This window comes from Anomaloglossus baeobatrachus, chromosome 3, assembly GCF_048569485.1.
Source record: "Anomaloglossus baeobatrachus isolate aAnoBae1 chromosome 3, aAnoBae1.hap1, whole genome shotgun sequence".
In the NCBI taxonomy this organism is placed as follows: Eukaryota; Metazoa; Chordata; class Amphibia; order Anura; family Aromobatidae; genus Anomaloglossus; species Anomaloglossus baeobatrachus.
This window is the reverse complement of record NC_134355.1, coordinates 594,838,601-594,857,988: the sequence shown is the minus strand read 5'-3', so window position 1 is coordinate 594,857,988 and position 19,388 is coordinate 594,838,601. Positions and strand designations below refer to the sequence as shown.

At 46.5% G+C, this 19,388-nt stretch overlaps 1 protein-coding gene across 5 annotated transcripts in view; it reads left to right on the top strand.

Annotated features, from left to right (window-relative positions):
- NCK1 (NCK adaptor protein 1) overlaps positions 1 to 19,388 on the top strand; it is a 164,130-nt gene that overhangs the window by 136,267 nt on the left and 8,475 nt on the right. For all 5 annotated transcript variants that reach the window (XM_075341029.1, XM_075341026.1, XM_075341028.1 and 2 more), the window contains one exon: positions 6,298 to 7,007. In XM_075341029.1, the coding sequence (XP_075197144.1) occupies positions 6,298 to 7,007 (710 nt within the window). The remainder of the gene's footprint in view (positions 1 to 6,297; positions 7,008 to 19,388) is intronic.

Genomic DNA, 19,388 nt, shown 5'->3' with positions numbered 1-19,388 from the left:
TGGTTTCTGGGCATGCTCAGTAGAGCAAGCAGGATCCTGTCTATCAGCATGCCAGTGTTCACATGCGTTTGCGTGCAGTATAGTCAGGATTCAGCAATTTGCAGTATTTGGACGCAGCTCAAAAACGCTACAAGTAGCGTTTTTGAAAAATGTTAAACTGCAACTCGCTGGATCCTCACTATAACGCACGCAAATGCAGGTGAACGCATGTAGACACGAGTCCATTGCAAATGCATTGAAATGAAAACGCATTTGCACTGGATCCGTTTTTGCGTTAAAAAACGTTCAGGACGCATGTTAAAAACGCGTAGTGTGAAAGCAGCCTAAGGCTCCTGTTGCCTTTTTTTGTGACCACAAACATGCAGCGTTTTTGTGCATTTATGGCCTCAAAAAATGCACAAAAACGCACCCGCAGTAAAAACTCATCCAAAAAACGCATGCGTTTTTGTGCGTTTTTTTTGCTGCGATTTTTGCGCCTGCGTTTTTTCCAATGCATTGCATGGGTGAAAAACACTGGCAAAAACGCAGAAATAATTGACATGTTGCTTTTTTTTTGGTCACCACAAAACGCAGCCAAACAAAACTGCACTGTGCGGACAGCAGAAATGAAATCTCATAGACTTTGCGGGGAAGGAAGTGCATGCAGTTTTGAGGCCAAAAACGCACTTGAAAAATGCGGCAAAAAACGCAGCGTGTGCACATAGCCTAAAGATGCTGATTACGTTCTTTTGGGAGGGTTGGATGTGCGTGTATTTGGGTGAACTGAAAAGATGGACAATTTTTTCTTCTGATGGTTTGGCTGGTAATGTCTTGCTGTTTTCATGAAAAATAGATTTTAGCTAAAAGGGGAAATGCTTTGGCTTTGCCTGGTCATTACTACAAAAAAAAACCAAAACCCTGACTCCCTGCCAAAGTCATTGCTGTCCAAGCCCCACACCTTTTCCTAAACCTATTGTTCACATTTTCTAATCTAAGGAGTTAGGTGGAAGAAGACCGAGGCATAATGAATTCCTCCAAGGAAATATCTTTTTAGCATTGTTCATTTCTAAGCAGGAAATCTTAGTTTGTTTTTTTTTCGGTGATGGTGGAATTAATTTGCAAGGTTTTGAGATTTGCAGCAACTTTATACTGTTTTTTGTATTTTTGGGGAATGACTGCTTATTTTGTCAGCTTTTTTAATATTTGTACTATATAACCTTTGAAAAGTCACCACATTTTGGCGGAACTCAGTGTTGTGTTTACATTTTGTGACTTAGTGTTTTTATTCCAGTTTCTCTTAGTCCTGACAAAATAGGAGGAATTAGGCTGCGGCGGGGGCTGAACATCACAGCTTCTCTAATTAATGTGAGGCTTTGCTGTCCTATATCCTAGAAGCCTCACTCCAGTACCTGACTAGAGTGAGACTTCTGGTGTAGCACACGGAGGCGTCCACCACTCGTCGGGCGCTCCAGATTCATGAAGAGGTGTGCACCGCATCATGAATCGGGAGCATCGGACTCCAGCACAGCCCCTCATCAAGACCGGCGTAAACAACACCACTCTTGATGAATCGGGACCCTAATCTTTATTATTATTGTTTCCAGTGGTGCATTTTAAAGGGACAAAAAGGAGACAGTTGCACTCTGTAGTGCTTAGATATGTGGAACAATGATTATGGGAATATAGACCTGCATTACTGCTATGAAAAAACATGTAGAAATTGAGGTACTTAGTACACAAAAATGGCCAGATTTATGTGAGCCCAACAGGCTATTTTAATTCTCCATTTGCAGATTCCTGTCCGCCCATAGTTTGTAGGGTTTTTTAAACCAGAGAGAGGCTTTAGATTGATAGGGACCCAACAATAAGAGGCTGCCTTGCCATTGGCTGTTGGGCTCACACAAAACTGACCATTTTGTGTGGTATCTATCTACATTTTTATGTTTTTCTTAGCAGTCATTCATGTCTATATACCCATGTTCATTTTTCCACATGTCTTAGCACTATAAAGTGCAACTGTCTCCTTCTTGTCACTTTGTTTCATGTTCAGTTTGCACCTGTTCACATTAGAAAGGTAGGATGTGCCATTAGTCTTTTTTTTTCCTTGCAACTTAAGCCTGCTTTACACCTTACGATTTTGCATACGATATCGTATGCGATGTGATCTGCCCCCATCGTATGTGCGGCACGTTCAGTTTGTTGAACGTGTTGCGCAAACTATTTTCCTGTCACACGTACTTACCCGTCCATACAACCTCGATGTGGGCGGCGAACGTCCACTTCCTGGAGTGGGAGGGACGTTCGGCGGCACAGCGACGTCACGCGGCAGCCGGCCAATAGAAGCGGAGGGGCGGAGATGAGCGGGACGTAAACATCCCGCCCACCTCCTTCCTTCCGCATTGCCGGTGGGAGCCGTGGAACGCAGGTAAGCTGCTGTTCATCGTTCCCGGAGTGTCCCTGGGTACGATGAACAATCTGACGTTCAATTTTTAAGCAATTGAATGACGTGCGTGCGATGAACGTTTTAACGTTCAATCGCACGTAGCTGTCACACGTTACAATATAGCTTACAATGCCGGATGTGCGCTACTTACGACGTGACCCCGCCGACACATCGTAAGATATATTGTAGCGTGTAAAGCGGGCTTTAAAGGGAGTCTGTCAGCCCTAAATGACTATTCAAACCAATCACAAGAGCCTTGGCATGGCCAAAACGGTTAATGCCACCTCCCCACCTATCTGTCGCTCTCTACTCTTCCTTGATTGATTTCTCTGGGTTTGCAGAATTCAAAGAAAGGCAGATAAGGATGGAGAACAAGTAGGTGGGACGGTGCACTGAACTGCTCAGACACAACAATCGGGCTTTGTTTGAACAGTCAATTTGTGCTGAAAGCCTTGCTTTAATATTCCTTTTATGTACTGCTCTTGTTTTACACATTAAAGTCACGGGTTATTATGTTGGAGATTATACAATGAAATTAGAACATGAATGTTTCTCTGCTCTCTGATTGGTTGCCGTTAGTAATCACTAATGCATATTATAAATCATAGGTTGCTTCTTATAAGGAGACTGGGGTTCTGTGTGGGACGTGTACAATGTAGATCATGTGATTGGCACGTCCCTAGGTGTGAATAACCACCGTGTGCCTGTTATACGCCTTTCATCTACAAAATCTAATAACCTCTGCTGGCAAGGTATTAGAGGACACTGCACATCCGGGAAATACAGTTTTCATACGACGTGTACAGCCGGTTGTCATCTTTTCAGAAAGACTTGTAATTGTTTGATTTTCTTAAACAGTAATTAACCATTTCCCTTTAGTAGATCATGCGAGTTTCTTACAATGCAGTTGGTGCCTTACGTCATAGAGGGAAAGTTCACTTTGCGTCTTATTTTCTTGCCTTCATGACGGCCATAGTTCTTTTGGCACCTGTGGCCCTGAGGCAATGGCGTAGCATAGGCCCATGCGACTTTTTAGTGTGAGTGACAGGAAAGGCTGTAAATACGCAATACGTACAAGATACGATAAAGTGAACCTTCCCATCCACTAGTGCATGAGCAGATAACTTTCCAAGAAGGCAGACTGTCCAAGACATGCTGCCCCCCCCCCTCCCTTTTTTTTTTTTTTTTTTTTTATAAATAAAATGAATTAGTAAATACCTTTTTTGTTTGTTTGTTTTTTAAACAGCTCGTGTTAAATTTTTTTTTAACTTGCCAATTATTTTTATTTATGAAGTGAATGGGAAAAAAGGGTTAATCCGCACTGCCAGAAGATGATCTCTAAAGATCCCTCCCCTCCTTTTTTTTTTTTATTTATTTTTTTTAAGAAAATCCATTAGTAAATAACCTTTGTTTTGTTTTGTTTTTTTTTTAAACAGTTTGTTTAAATGTTTGTTTTTTTTCTTTCTTGCTTTTTTTTTTTTTTATTTTTTATGAAGTGGATGGAAGAAAAGGGTTAATCCACGCTGCCAGAAGATGATCCCTGAAGATCTATGAAGATTAAAATGTGATTTTATTGTTCTGCGTGTTTTGGAGCGGTCTGACTTCTTCAGGATCAACATCAGTGATGTACATTATTGATTTTGTTCCTGAAGGAGTCATACAGCTCCGAAACGCGTAGAACAGTAAAATCACATGTTTTAATCTCCATAGATCTTCAGGGATCATCTTCTGGTAGCACGGATTAACCCTTTTCTTCAACTTCATTCGCTATCTTAACAGGTTCTGCAGCAGCCATCCTTATTACATGGTCTTAAGCTGGGTTCACACTAAGCGACAGCGACATCACTGTTACGTCACCATTTTCGGTGACGTAACAGCGACCTTCTAAGTCGCTGTTATGATCGCTGCTTAGCTGTCAAACACAGCAGAAGCAGCGATCATAACGTCGCTGTGCTACATGTGCAGAGAGCAGGGAGCCGCGCTTAGCGCTGGCTCCTTGCTCTCCTAGGTACAGTACACATCGGGTTAATTAACCCGATGTGTGCTGCAGCTACATGTCACAGTGCAGAGAGCAGGGAGCCGCGCACACTGCTTAGCGCTGGCTCCTTGCTCTCCTTGCTACAGTATACATCGGGTTAATTACCCGATGTGTACTGCAGCCACATGTCACAGTGCAGGAGCCGGCGCTGGCAGCAAGGGCGGAGGCTGGTAACGAAGGTAAATATCGGGTAACCAGGGAAAGGTCTTCCCTTGGTTACCCGATGTTTACGCTGGTTACAGCTTACCGCAGCTGCCAGTGCCGGCTCCTGCTCGCTTCATTTCGTCGCTCTCTCGCTGTCACACACAGCGATGTGTGTGTCACAGCGGGAGAGTGACGACCAAAAAATGAAGCTGGACATTCAGCAACGACCGGCGACCTCACAGCAGGGGCCAGGTCGTTGCTGGATGTCACACACAGCGACAGCGACGGGACGTCGCTGCAACGTCACAGAAAATGGTGACGTAGCAGCGACGTCGTTGTCGCTGTGTGTGACACCAGCTTTAGTGATTGTGTCTTTACACAACTACACCCAGTTAGATAAGACACCATTTGAGCCCCCCCTTTCTTTGTCTTTTCAGTTTTGATAACGTTCATTTTATTTACAGCACAGACCAAACGTTTGGACACACCTTCTCATTCAAAGAGTTTTCTTTATTTTCAGGACTCTGAAAATTGTAGATTTACATTGAAGGACATTGAAGGCATCAAAACTATGAATTAAAACATGTGGCATGAAATACTTAGTGTGAAACAACTGAATGTCTTTTATATTCTAAAGTTCTTCAAAGTAACTACTTTTTGCTTTCATTACTGCTTTGCACACTCTTAGCATTCTCTTGATGAGCTTCAAGAGGTAGTCACTGGAAATGGTCTTCCAACAGTCTTGAAGGAGTTCCCAGAGATGCTTAACGCTTGTTGGCCCTTTTGCCTTCACTCTGCGGTCCAGATCACCCCAAACCATCTCGATTGGGTTAAGGTCTGGTGACTGTGGAGACCAGGTCATCTGGCATAGCACCCCATCACTCCTTCTAAAGGGTGCTTTACACGCTGCGACATCGCTACCGATCTCATTAGCGATGTAACACGCCAGATCGCACATACGATTTGCCTAGATCGCACATGTGACCGGCGCTACAAAAATGACCTATGCGCGATCTTGGCAAATCATATCTGCGATCTGGTGTGTCACATCGCTAACGAGATTGCTAGCGATGTCGCAGCGTGTAAAGCACCCTTTAGTCAAATAGCCGTTACACAGCCTGGAGGTGTGTTTGGGGTCATTGTCTTGTTGAAAAATTAAATTATGGTCCAACTAAACGCAAACCTGATGGAATAGCACGCCGCTGCAAGATGCTGTGGTAGCCATGCTGGTTCAGTATGCCTTCAATTTTGAGATCTTGGGTTTCCAACTATGTTATCACTGTTGTTGATACCAGTGTTGTAGGGATGTTCTTCAAGTTTTGACCTTAAGGATATTTTGGGTGGTACTTGGTTGCAGAACAGCTTTTACTTAGAAATGAATAACTTAACACATTCACCATTAGTGTGAGGCAGGAAGAGTTTAGCAGGTTCAGGTTATGGTTTAGTGGGAAGATTCCAGATTACTTGTAAGTCATCCAGAGTTAGTTGTCAATCAGTGAGTAGGACCGCCGCCTACCGGACTCCCAAGCCCGGAATGTCCAGCACACAGCCTGCTTAGCGACAAGTTCCCTTTAAACATTTGTGCACCGTACATTTCCGAAATCTTTTTGAGATGCAGATACCTGTAAGTAGAAATGAGATTGAAGCTAATTTGGGAAGTGAAAATCTTCTGACTCTGTGCTTTTATTTATAGGTATTGGAAAAGTAAAACGGAAAACCAACATGCCAGATTCTTCTTCTACTGCCGATGAAAGCTTATCGGACACGGAGCGCTTATATGACCTGAACATGCCGGCCTACGTGAAGTTCACGTACGCAGCCGAGAGGGATGATGAGTTGTCCTTGGTGAAAGGCACGAAGGTGGTTGTAATGGAGAAGTGCAGTGACGGATGGTGGCGTGGAAGTTACAACGGACGCGTAGGGTGGTTTCCATCAAACTACGTAACTGAAGAGGGAGACAGTCCTTCTGGAGACCAAGTGGGCACATTGTCTGAAAAACTAGCAGCAGTTGTCAACAATCTCAATAATGGTCGCTCACTACATGTCGTTCAGGCTCTGTATCCGTTTAGCTCGTCAAATGAGGAAGAGCTCAATTTTGAAAAGGGTGAAATGATGGATGTTATTGAGAAGCCGGAAAATGACCCAGAGTGGTGGAAATGCCGGAAGAACAATGGTCTTGTAGGGCTGGTGCCAAAGAACTATGTCACTATTATGCAGGTCTTTGAGACCAGTTCGGGTTATGAGCCTTTACCACCACGATGTGATTACATTGGGCCCTCTGTGACTGGACGTTTTGCGGGCAATCAGTGGTATTATGGAAAAGTAACACGACACCAAGCAGAAATGGCGCTCAACGAGCGAGGGAACGAGGGGGACTTTCTAATTAGAGACAGTGAGTCTTCGGTAAGTGAATGAACTCTACACAGGCATGTAATAGGTGAATATAAGCTCAGCGCTGGGGTGTAAGGACAGTCTGGTTACATAGACTATGACGTAATTAGACCTGGCCTTTCAGCCATTAACATGGAAAAGCCAAAACGGTCTATTTATAAAATTGCAGCCAAAGGTCAGTTTGAATGTATATACTAATGATCCGTCGCGATTACCAACTTCAGAGTATTGTCTGCTAAAAATGTGATTTGGTAACTTTTCAACTTTCATGAGCACATTGTGCTGTTAATTTTCGTTTAAAGCCCCTCTGTCCGCTCCGGATGACTGCTCAAACCAAGCCCAGGCACTTGGGGCACTCTTGGTGTGGCCAAACATTTTTTTAAAGGGAACCTTTCAGGTCCAATATGCACCCAGAAACACAAGTCGTTTTGGGTGTATGTTGTTAATCCCTTCCTAACAGTCCATGTATAGACTAGCATAGATAAAGGAATCCTCGGGATCTTTAGAAAAAGTATTTCTAAAGATCTCTTACCGTATGCTAATGAGCGAGGGGACTAGTCCCCTGGGCGTTAGTTCCCCTAGCTAGTCGCCCCCATTAGCATGTTAGTACGTCTCTGTGAGTGTGCTATCATGCTAATGAATGTGCAGTGTCACAGGATGATCTCACTCACCTCTCCGCTGCCATCGCGTCAGATGCTGGATTTTGGCTCAGTGCGCATGATCCCGGACTTCCGGTCATGCGCACTACATGAGTTTGAAGTTGTGACTTGTACACCCGGCTTCGTAGTGCGCACGACCTAAAATCCCGGGGTCATGCGCACTAAGCAGAAATCCAGCATTGGACGCGATGGCAGCGGAGAGGTGATTGAGATCATCCTCTGACTCTGCACATTCACTAGTATGATAGCACACTCACAGGGACATACTAACGTGCTAATGGGGGCGACTAGCCAGGGGAAGGAACACCCTTGGGACTAGTCCCCTTGCTCATTAGCATACAGTAAAAGATCATTAGAAACACTTTTTCTAAAGATCCCTTTATCTATGCTAGTGTATACAGGGACCGTTAGGCAGGGATTAGCTATATACACCCAGGACTGCTCGTGGTCCTGGGTGCATATTGCACCGGACAGGTTCCCTTTAAGTTCACCTTTCCATCTACTTGTTTTTCCTCTTTCTCACTTTCTATTTTGATTGACAGCTCTGCTTTTATAGAGTGAGAGAAGGGCGGAGATAGGTGGGAAGCTGCACTTAAATGTTTGGCCACGCTAAGGGTGCACCAAGCTCCTGTGCTTGGTTTGAACAGTCATTCAGGGCTGACCATCCCTTTTTAAAATGGTCTCTCAATCAGCAAGTGTAGTCTCTGTGGTCAGATCAATCAGAGTGATCATTTTCCTAAGTGTACAGCCAGGTAATCTGACCGTGGCAATGATAGGACTCTGGGTCTTATCATTCTTTAATTTTATCTGTCAGAATATCAATAATTATCAGATTTAGCACCAGGGCTGAGGAGGCTGAGTCTGGGGGGGGACAGTGAGGAGGCTGAGTCTGGGGGGGGACAGTGAGGAGGCTGAGTCTGGGGGGGGACAGTGAGGAGGCTGAGTCTGGGGGGGGGACAGTGAGGAGGCTGAGTCTGGGGGGGGGGGGACAGTGAGGAGGCTGAGTCTGGGGGGGGGACAGTGAGGAGGCTGAGTCTGGGGGGGGGGACAGTGAGGAGGCTGAGTCTGGGGGGGGGGGACAGTGAGGAGCCTGAGTCTGGGGGGGGGACAGTGAGGAGGCTGAGTCTGGGGGGGGGGACAGTGAGGAGGCTGAGTCTGGGGGGGGGGGGGGACAGTGAGGAGGCTGAGTCTGGGGGGGGGGCAGTGAGGAGGCTGAGTCTGGGGGGGGGACAGTGAGGAGGCTTAGTCTGGGGGGGGACAGTGAGGAGGCTGAGTCTGGGGGGGGGACAGTGAGGAGGCTGAGTCTGGGGGGGGGGACAGTGAGGAGGCTGAGTCTGGGGGGGGACAGTGAGGAGGCTTAGTCTGGGGGGGGACAGTGAGAAGGCTGAGTCTGGGGGGGGGACAGTGAGGAGGCTGAGTCTGGGGGGGGGGGGACAGTGAGGAGGCTGAGTCTGGGGGGGACAGTGAGGAGGCTGAGTCTGGGGTTTGTCTTACCGACTCCTCAGCCGTGTTTACCATACCGAGAAAGCCAGTAGGATGTGGGTGTGATGTTTAGCTCGGACGGTTCTCCGCACTGGTAGAGACTTAGTGGTTGTACATCTCTAGGGACCTGTATATTTTTATAACATGTATTTGTTTGCTATTAGGTTTCATTACAAATTTTGCACCATTTGGGTCTTAATGGCTTTTTGTTTTCCTGCACATGTAACTTTTGATGTGGTCATAAATCCGTGTATTTTTTATGACACCCCAATGGTCTCTGAAGGTGGGCAACCTCTTGACAGTTTCGCACTGCTGTTGGAGGGCCTCCGCTGACACAGGGCCCCCCATATGTTGTGGGGATCAGTTGTCTGATATATACATTTTAGACCCAATGTAATGGTGAATAGTAACAGCACATTAATGTTATGTATTGTCCAGGACGAGAGCAACTTTTATTGTGGCCACCATGGGTCAGTTCCCTGTGCAGAATGGACCCAGCTTCGGCATCCGCCTCCCTGTATGGCCAGGCACGTGCACCTGCCATCTGTCCAGATAAAATGGGTTTCATGCAGTGGAAAGCCTCTCATTGCACTCTGCTCCGGGCTTGTGCACGATCCACCTCTAGAGCCAAGCGGTGAAACCAATTTCTAACACTTTATACCTTAAATGAAACCTGTCACTCAGCATAGACGTCTGATCTGTTAGAGGCGAGTTATAGCAGGAGGTGGTATGGTCATTTGGGGAAAGTGTTTAGATTTAGGAGTCCAGTGGGCGGTCCTAATCAGAGGCTGACAACCTGATAAGCACCGCCTCCTTGACTGCTATCCTTTAGAACAAGCAGGGAGATCAATAAATGTTAGTAAATATCTTCCTACATCACACTGAACCTACCAATCAGAACCACCAGGGACGCTGGCAGAAAGGAGGAGATTAGCAGTTGTCTGATCCAGTGGCCACAGACTACCAATATGGCTACCGGACTGAGTTCTGCATATCCTTTTGCACACCTGGAATATCAGTCTCCTCTTGCTCCAAAACACTCTGCACATGGTTTGCACAGGTTTCCTTGCACATATGCAAAACTCTGGACCGTGGGCCAAATCTGGCCTGCAGGCCGATTCTTCTTTTTTTTTTTTTATGTGTACCACAATGATATTGTATATGTGGGGTCCATTATTCTGTATGGAGGGCTATGTGGGGCCATTATTCTGTATGGAGGGCTATGTGGGGCCATTATTCTGTATGGAGGGCTATGTGGGGCCATTATTCTGTATGGAGGGCTATGTGGGGCCATTATTCTGTATGGAGGGCTATGTGGGGCCCATTATTCTGTATGGAGGGCTATGTGGGGCCATTATTCTGTATGGAGGGCTATGTGGGGCCCATTATTCTGTATGGAGGGCTATGTGGGGCCCATTATTCTGTATGGAGGGCTATGTGGGGTCCATTATTCTGTATGGAGGGCTATGTGGGGCCCATTATTCTGTATGGAGGGCTATGTGGGGCCCATTATTCTGTATGGAGGGCTATGTGGGGCCCATTATTCTGTATGGAGGGCTATGTGGGGCTCATTATTCGGTATGGAGGGCTATGTGGGGCCCAATATTCTGTATGGAGAGCTATGTGGACCCCATTATTCTGTATGGAGAGCTATGTGGGGCCCAATATTCTGTATGGAGGGCTATGTGGGGCCCATTATTCTGTATGGAGGGCTATGTGGGGCTCATTATTCGGTATGGAGGGCTATGTGGGGCCCAATATTCTGTATGGAGAGCTATGTGGACCCCATTATTCTGTATGGAGGGCTATGTGGGGCCCAATATTCTGCATGGAGGGCTATGTGGGGCCCAATATTCTGTATGGAGGGCTATGTGGGGCCCAATATTCTATATGGAGAGCTATGTGGGGCCATTATTCTGTATGGAGGGCTATGTGGGGCCCAATATTCTGTATGGAGGGCTATGTGGGGCCCAATATTCTATATGGAGAGCTATGTGGGGCCATTATTCTGTATGGAGGGCTATGTGGGGCCCATTATTCTGTATGGAGGGCTATGTGGGGCCATTATTCTGTATGGAGAGCTATGTGGGGCCATTATTATGTATGGAGAGCTATGTGGGGCCCATTATTCTATATGGAGGGCCATGTGGGGCCCATTATTCTGTATAGAGGGCTATGTGGGGCCCATTATTCTGTATAGAGGGCTATGTGGGGCCATTATTATGTATGGAGGGCTATGTGGGGCCCATTATTCTGTATGGAGGACCATGTGGGGCCCATTATTCTGTATGGAGGGCTATGTGGGGCCATTATTATGTATGGAGAGCTATGTGGGGCCCATTATTCTATATGGAGGGCCATGTGGGGCCCATTATTCTGTATAGAGGGCTATGTGGGGCCCATTATTCTGTATAGAGGGCTATGTGGGGCCCATTATTCTGTATAGAGGGCTATGTGGGGCCATTATTATGTATGGAGAGCTATGTGGGGCCCATTATTCTGTATAGAGAGCTATGTGCGGCCATTATTCTGTATGGAGAGCTATGTGGGGCCCATTATTCTGTATAGAGGGCTATGTGGGGCCCATTATTCTGTATAGAGGACTATGTGGGGCCCATTATTCTGTATAGAGGGCTATGTGGGGCCCATTATTCTGTATAGAGGGCTATGTGGGGCCCATTATTCTGTATAGAGGGCTATGTGGGGCCCATTATTCTGTATAGAGGGCTATGTGGGGCCCAATATTCTGTATGGAGGGCTATGTGGGGCCCAATATTCTGCATGGAGGGCTATGTGGGGCCCAATATTCTGTATGGAGGGCTATGTGGGGCCCAATATTCTATATGGAGAGCTATGTGGGGCCATTATTCTGTATGGAGGGCTATGTGGGGCCCAATATTCTGTATGGAGGGCTATGTGGGGCCCAATATTCTATATGGAGAGCTATGTGGGGCCCTTATTCTGTATGGAGGGCTATGTGGGGCCCATTATTCTGTATGGAGGGCTATGTGGGGCCCATTATTCTGTATAGAGGGCTATGTGGGGCCCATTATTCTGTATAGAGGGCTATGTGGGGCCATTATTATGTATGGAGAGCTATGTGGGGCCCATTATTCTATATAGAGGGCTATGTGGGGCCCATTCTGTATAGAGAGCTATGTGCGGCCATTATTCTGTATGGAGAGCTATGTGGGGCCCATTATTCTGTATAGAGGGCTATGTGGGGCCCATTATTCTGTATAGAGGACTATGTGGGGCCCATTATTCTGTATAGAGGGCTATGTGGGGCTCATTATTCTGTATGGAGAGCTATGTGGGGCCCATTATTCTATATGGAGGGCTATGTGGGGCCCATTATTCTGTATAGAGGGCTATGTGGGGCCATTATTATGTATGGAGGGCTATGTGGGGCCATTATTATGTATGGAGAGCTATGTGGGGCCCATTATTCTGTATGGAGGACTATGTGGGGCCCATTATTCTATATGGAGGACTATGTGGGGCCCATTATTCTGTATAGAGGGCTATGTGGGGCTCATTATTCTGTATAGAGGGCTATGTGGGGCCCATTATTCTGTATAGAGGGCTATGTGGGGCCCATTATTCTGTATAGAGGGCTATGTGGGGCCCATTATTCTGTATGGAGGGCTATGTGGGGCCCATTATTCTGTATGGAGGGCTATGTGGGGCTCATTATTCTGTATAGAGGGCTATGTGGGGCCCATTATTCTGTATAGAGGGCTATGTGGGGCCCATTATTCTGTATAGAGGGCTATGTGGGGCCCATTATTCTGTATAGAGGGCTATGTGGGGCCCATTATTCTGTATGGAGGGTTATGTGGGGCCATTATTATGTATGGAGAGCTATGTGGGGCCCATTCTGTATGGAGGACTATGTGGGGCCCATTATTCTATATAGAGGGCTATGTGGGGCCCATTATTCTGTATAGAGGGCTATGTGGGGCCCATTCTGTATAGAGGGCTATGTGGGGCCCATTCTGTATGGAGGACTATGTGGGGCCCATTATTCTGTATGGAGAGCTATGTGGTTCCCATTATTCTATATGGAGGGCTATGTGGGGCCCATTATTCTATATGGAGAGCCATGTGGGGCCCATTATTCTGTATAGAGGGCTATGTGGGGCCCATTATTCTGTATAGAGGGCTATGTGGGGCCCATTATTCTGTATAGAGGGCTATGTGGGGCCCATTATTCTATATGGAGGGCCATGTGGGGCCCATTATTCTATATGGAGGGCCATGTGGGGCCCATTATTCTGTATAGAGGGCTATGTGGGGGCCATTATTATGTATGGAGAGCTATGTGGGTCCCATTATTCTATATGGAGGGCCATGTGGGGCCCAATTATTCTGTATAGAGGGCTATGTGGGGCCCATTATTCTGTATAGAGGGCTATGTGGGGCCATTATTATGTATGGAGAGCTATGTGGGGCCCATTATTCTATATGGAGGGCCATGTGGGGCCCAATTATTCTGTATAGAGGGCTATGTGGGGCCCATTATTCTGTATAGAGGGCTATGTGGGGCCCATTCTGTATAGAGGGCTATGTGGGGCCCATTATTCTGTATGGAGGACTATGTGGGGCCCATTATTCTGTATAGAGGGCTATGTGGGGCCCATTATTCTATATGGAGGGCTATGTGGGGCCCATTCTGTATAGAGGGCTATGTGGGGCCCATTATTCTGTATGGAGGACTATGTGGGGCCCATTATTCTGTATAGAGGGCCATGTGGGGCCCATTATTCTATATGGAGGGCCATGTGGGGCCCATTATTCTGTATAGAGGGCTATGTGGGGGCCATTATTATGTATGGAGAGCTATGTGGGTCCCATTATTCTATATGGAGGGCCATGTGGGGCCCAATTATTCTGTATAGAGGGCTATGTGGGGCCCATTATTCTGTATAGAGGGCTATGTGGGGCCATTATTATGTATGGAGAGCTATGTGGGGCCCATTATTCTGTATGGAGGACTATGTGGGGCCCATTATTCTGTATAGAGGGCTATGTGGGGCTCATTATTCTGTATAGAGGGCTATGTGGGGCCCATTATTCTGTATAGAGGGCTATGTGGGGCCCATTATTCTGTATAGAGGGCTATGTGGGGCCCATTATTCTGTATAGAGGGCTATGTGGGGCCCATTATTCTGTATAGAGGGTTATGTGGGGCCATTATTATGTATGGAGAGCTATGTGGGGCCCATTCTGTATGGAGGACTATGTGGTGCCCATTATTCTATATGGAGGACTATGTGGGGCCCATTATTCTGTATAGAGGGCTATGTGGGGCCCATTATTCTTTATAGAGGGCTATGTGGGGCCCATTCTGTATAGAGGGCTATGTGGGGCCCATTATTCTGTATGGAGGACTATGTGGGGCCCATTATTCTGTATAGAGGGCTATGTGGGGCCCATTATTCTATATGGAGGGCCATGTGGGGCCCATTATTCTATATGGAGGGCCATGTGGGGCCCATTATTCTGTATAGAGGGCTATGTGGGGGCCATTATTATGTATGGAGAGCTATGTGGGTCCCATTATTCTATATGGAGGGCCATGTGGGGCCCAATTATTCTGTATAGAGGGCTATGTGGGGCCCATTATTCTGTATAGAGGGCTATGTGGGGCCCATTATTCTGTATAGAGGGCTATGTGGGGCCCATTATTCTATATGGAGAGCTATGTGGGGCCCATTATTCTGTATGGAGGGCTATGTGGGGCCCATTATTCTGTATAGAGGGCTATGTGGGGCCCATTATTCTATATGGAAGGCCATGTGGGGCTCATTATTCTGTATAGAGGGCTATGTGGGGCCCATTATTCTGTATGGAGGACTATGTGGGGCCCATTATTCTATATGGAGGACTATGTGGGGCCCATTATTCTGTATAGAGGGCTATGTGGGGCCCATTATTCTATATGGAGAGCCATGTGGGGCCCATTATTCTGTATAGAGGGCTATGTGGGGCCCATTATTCTGTATAGAGGGCTATGTGGGGCCCATTATTCTGTATGGAGGACTATGTGGGGCCCATTATTCTGTATGGAGGACTATGTGGGGCCCATTATTCTATATGGAGGACTATGTGGGGCCCATTATTCTGTATAGAGGGCTATGGTGGGGTCCATTATTCTGTATGGAGGGCTATGTGGGGCCCATTATTCTGTATGGAGAGCTATGTGGGACCCATTATTCTGTATGGAGGGCTATGTGTGGCCCATTATTCTGTATGGAGAGCTATGTGGGGCCCATTATTGTGTATGGAGGGCTATGTGTGGCCCATTATTCTTTATGGAGGGCTATGTGTGGCCCATTATTCTTTATGGAGGGCTATGTGGGGCCCATTATTCTGTATGGAGGACTATGTGGGGCCCATTATTCTAAATGGAGGGCCATGTGGGGCCCAAGTATTCTTTATAGAGGGCTATGTGGGGCCCATTATTCTGTATAGAGGGCTATGTGGGGCCCATTATTCTGTATGGAGGGCTATGTGGGGTCCATTATTCTGTATGGAGGGCTATGTGGGGTCCATTATTCTGTATGGAGGGCTATGTGGGGTCCATTATTCTGTATGGAGAGCTATGTGGGGCCCATTATTGTGTATGGAGGGCTATGTGGGGCCCATTATTTTGTATAGAGGGCTATGTGTGGTTTGCCACTAGGTTTGCAGATGACTTTGTGCAAGTTTTTAATTTTGGCCCTCTTTATTTGGGTTTGACATCCCTGTTTCAAAGTAAAGTGAAAACTGAGTCGATTGCCCGAAATTTCATATAAAGAGTGTTTTTTTTTTTTTTTCTGGGGCAGTGGTCTTCTCAATGAAGATGACCCTTATGTGAGCTGAAAAGTGAGTGGTTTCTCAGTTGGTGGCCTTTTGGCGAGGTTTCACTAACATGACACTCTTAATGCAGAAAACTATTTATACAAATGATATAATAAATTGGCTTAGTAACCAAATAGTAAAACCATGTAGAATTGTAGCCATAATGTCCCCACCTCCCACATGTTTTTGTTCTGTGTGAATCCATCCCAGGGTCATGTTCACACCATGTTTCAGGCACATGAATATTATACACTCTCCGGATGTTTATTTTACCTGATTCTTGTGCTGATGCTGCACCGTGCTTCCGTCACTATAGGGATTCATTGAAAAAAAGCTTTTAGGGTATGTGCGCACGTTGCTTTTTACCTGCTTTTTACCTGCTTTTTTGCTGCTTTTTCTTCTGCGCTGTTTAATGCCAAAATGGATGTGTTCTTCTATTCAAGCAAAGTCTATGGGAATTTGGGTTTCTTGTTCACACTATGTTGTTCAAAATGCTGCCTTTTTGTGGCAGAACTTTGGTCAAAAACTCAGCTTTTCAAAGAAGCAACATGTCAATTGTTTTTGCCATTTGGGTTTTGCACTGCAAAGCTGAGTTTTTGACCAAAGTTCTGCCACAAAAAGGCAGCATTTTGAACAACATAGTGTGAACAAGAAACCCAAATTCCCATAGACTTTGCTTGAATAGAAGAACACATCCATTTTGGCATTAAACAGCGCAGAAGAAAAAGCAGCAAAAAAGCAGGTAAAAAGCAGGTAAAAAGCAACGTGCGCACATACCCTTATACGTGTAAGCCACATTCCCAAGTGACCACAAGGCCACCGTGCATTTATAGACACTGGTCAGTTGTGCTTTTCCCCCCAATTGGTTTCTAAATGGTTTCTGAAGAAAAACACATGTACAAATTGATGTTTTAAATGCAGAATTCCAGCTTTTTCTGCACAAAAAACCAGCATAGAAAAAAAGGGAAAAACTCAATTTCAACACAATATCAACAGATTGCTATTGCGTATTTTGGCGCAGATAGGTCCCTTCATTTTCACATGTGGGAATCTGGCCTGACATATATACGGTACTCCCATGTCTATTTAGTGCAAATTAAATGTATGCCTGAAATGTGGTGTGAAGACGACTTTAGGGGGAATTCACAGGTTGAAGATTTTTTTTTTTTCCAGAAATATCTGTGACTTTCATTCATCCGAATAGGGCTTGCTGGATTTACTATCTTCCCCACAAAAAAAAAGCCGCCCTCATATGTATGAAAATGAAGTTTCCGCAGTTAATCTGCCATGTACGAGGGGCTGCTGATAAGCGTTTGGCTTTACCCAGAAAGGAGATAGGATGATGACACTTTACATTTATTCCACATACTCTCCACTGATGTGAGCACTCTTCTTACATCGGTATTCCAACTTCTGTAAGCCTAGCAAAAAGGATTTTGGTTGTGCCTCAAACCAGGCATCCGTAGCAGCCATGGCATCACAAATGGTGTGGAATTTCGTACCCTTGAGGGGTTTCTTCAAGTTTGGAAACAGATGATAATCAGAGGGAGCTAGATCTGGTGAATAAGGTGGGAGGTCACCTAGCTGGAACCCCAGCTCTGCCAATTTTTACCATAGTCGCTTGTGCAGTGTGAGCGGAGGCGTTGTCACGCAGGAACAAGATTCCTTGAACCAACTTGTTGCGGCTTTTGGCCTTCAGAGCTGCCTTCAAATGGTCCAAAAGTTCAATGTAATACCTTGCATTGATGGTGGAACCCTTTTGAAGTTAGTCCACTAGCGGCACGCCCTCTCTTATCCCAGAACACAGACGCCATCACCTTTAGTGGCTGATTTTTGCACCCTGAACCTCTTTGGATGAGGAGAACCACTGTGCCAACACTCTTTTGACCGCTCCTTATTTTTAGGGTGATACAAATAAATTCGTATCTCATCCATAGTAACCAGTCGATCCAGGAAGTTCTTATCAGTCCAGAAACGCTGACAAATGGAGCGGGAGGTTTTCACTCGCATGCTTCTCTGATTTGTTGTTAAACATTTGGGGACCCACTTACACATAGCTTCCTCCTGTCCAAATGTTCATGGATAATGACACAAACACGTTCACGGGAAATCCCCATGATGTCTGCTATTGCTTTAGCTGAAATTCGTGGATTCTCCAGTATGAGGTTGTGCACAGCATTGACGATCTCCGGAACAGCAACCACTCTCAGTCGTCCAGGACGTTCTTTATCATTGGTGCTGAAGTGGCCCGTCTTAAATTTGGCAATCCAGTTCTTAACTGTGGAATATGAAGGGATTGATCCCCCAATGTCTGTGACATTTCACCATGAATATCCTTTGCGGACTTTCCTTGCAGAAACAAGAATTTTATAGCTCCTCTGCTCTCAGTTGCTGTGAATATTGCATTAGACTCTGCCATATTGTTTTCCTGTGTGCGTAAAACACTGTTGCCATAAGTAACAAGCATAAGGTTTTGAAAACATATTAGGCTAAGTTCACATTTCCGTTGATTTGTATCAGTCACATGCGTCGCTTGACGCATGTGACTGATGCGCTGTTCAACGCTGTACAACGGATGACAAAGAACAGAATTCTTTGTCGGATTCCGTTGTGTGCGGGGGGCGGAGTTCTGGGGCAGAGCCGAGCGGGGGGCGGGGCCAGGCGCTGAGGATGTCAGTGGAAGTGCTGCGGTCTGCATGGCTGGGGACAGGTGAGTGTATCTGTGAGTGAGTGAGTGTGTGTATGTGCATGTATGTATGTATGTATGTATGTGTGTGTGTATGTATGTATGTGTGTGCACATGCAAAGTGCGGGAGGGGGCGGAGCCGAGCGGGGGGCGGGGCCAGGCGCTGAGGATGTCAGTAGAAGTGGTGCGGTCTGCATGGCTGGGGACAGGTGAGTGTATGTGTGAGTGAGTGTGTGTATGTGCATGTATGTATGTATGTATGTGTGTGTGTGCACATGCAAAGTGCGGGAGGGGGCGGAGCCGAGCAGGGGGCGGGGCCAGACGAGGGTGTCAGTGCTTGTCTGCATGGCTGGGGACAGGTGTGTGTGTGTGTGTGTGTGTGTGTACATACATGTGCGGAGTGCGGGAGGGGGCGGGGCCGAGCGGGGAGGTGTCGGCCTCCCTGCACACGTAACCAGCCTAAATATCGGGTAACAGCAAAGCACCCGATGTTTACCTTGGTTACCCGATATTTACCTTGGTTACGGGCCTACACCGCTTAGCGCTGGCTCCTTGCACCGTAACCAGGGTAAATATCGGGTAACCAACCAAAGCTGGTGACGTGTGCAGGGAGCCAGAGAGCATGCGCAGCGAAATCCGACGGATCTCGCTGCTCAAAAAACGTTACATGCTGCGTTCCTCCCGCCCGGCGGTCAGTCGTTCCACGACTGATCAGTCGGG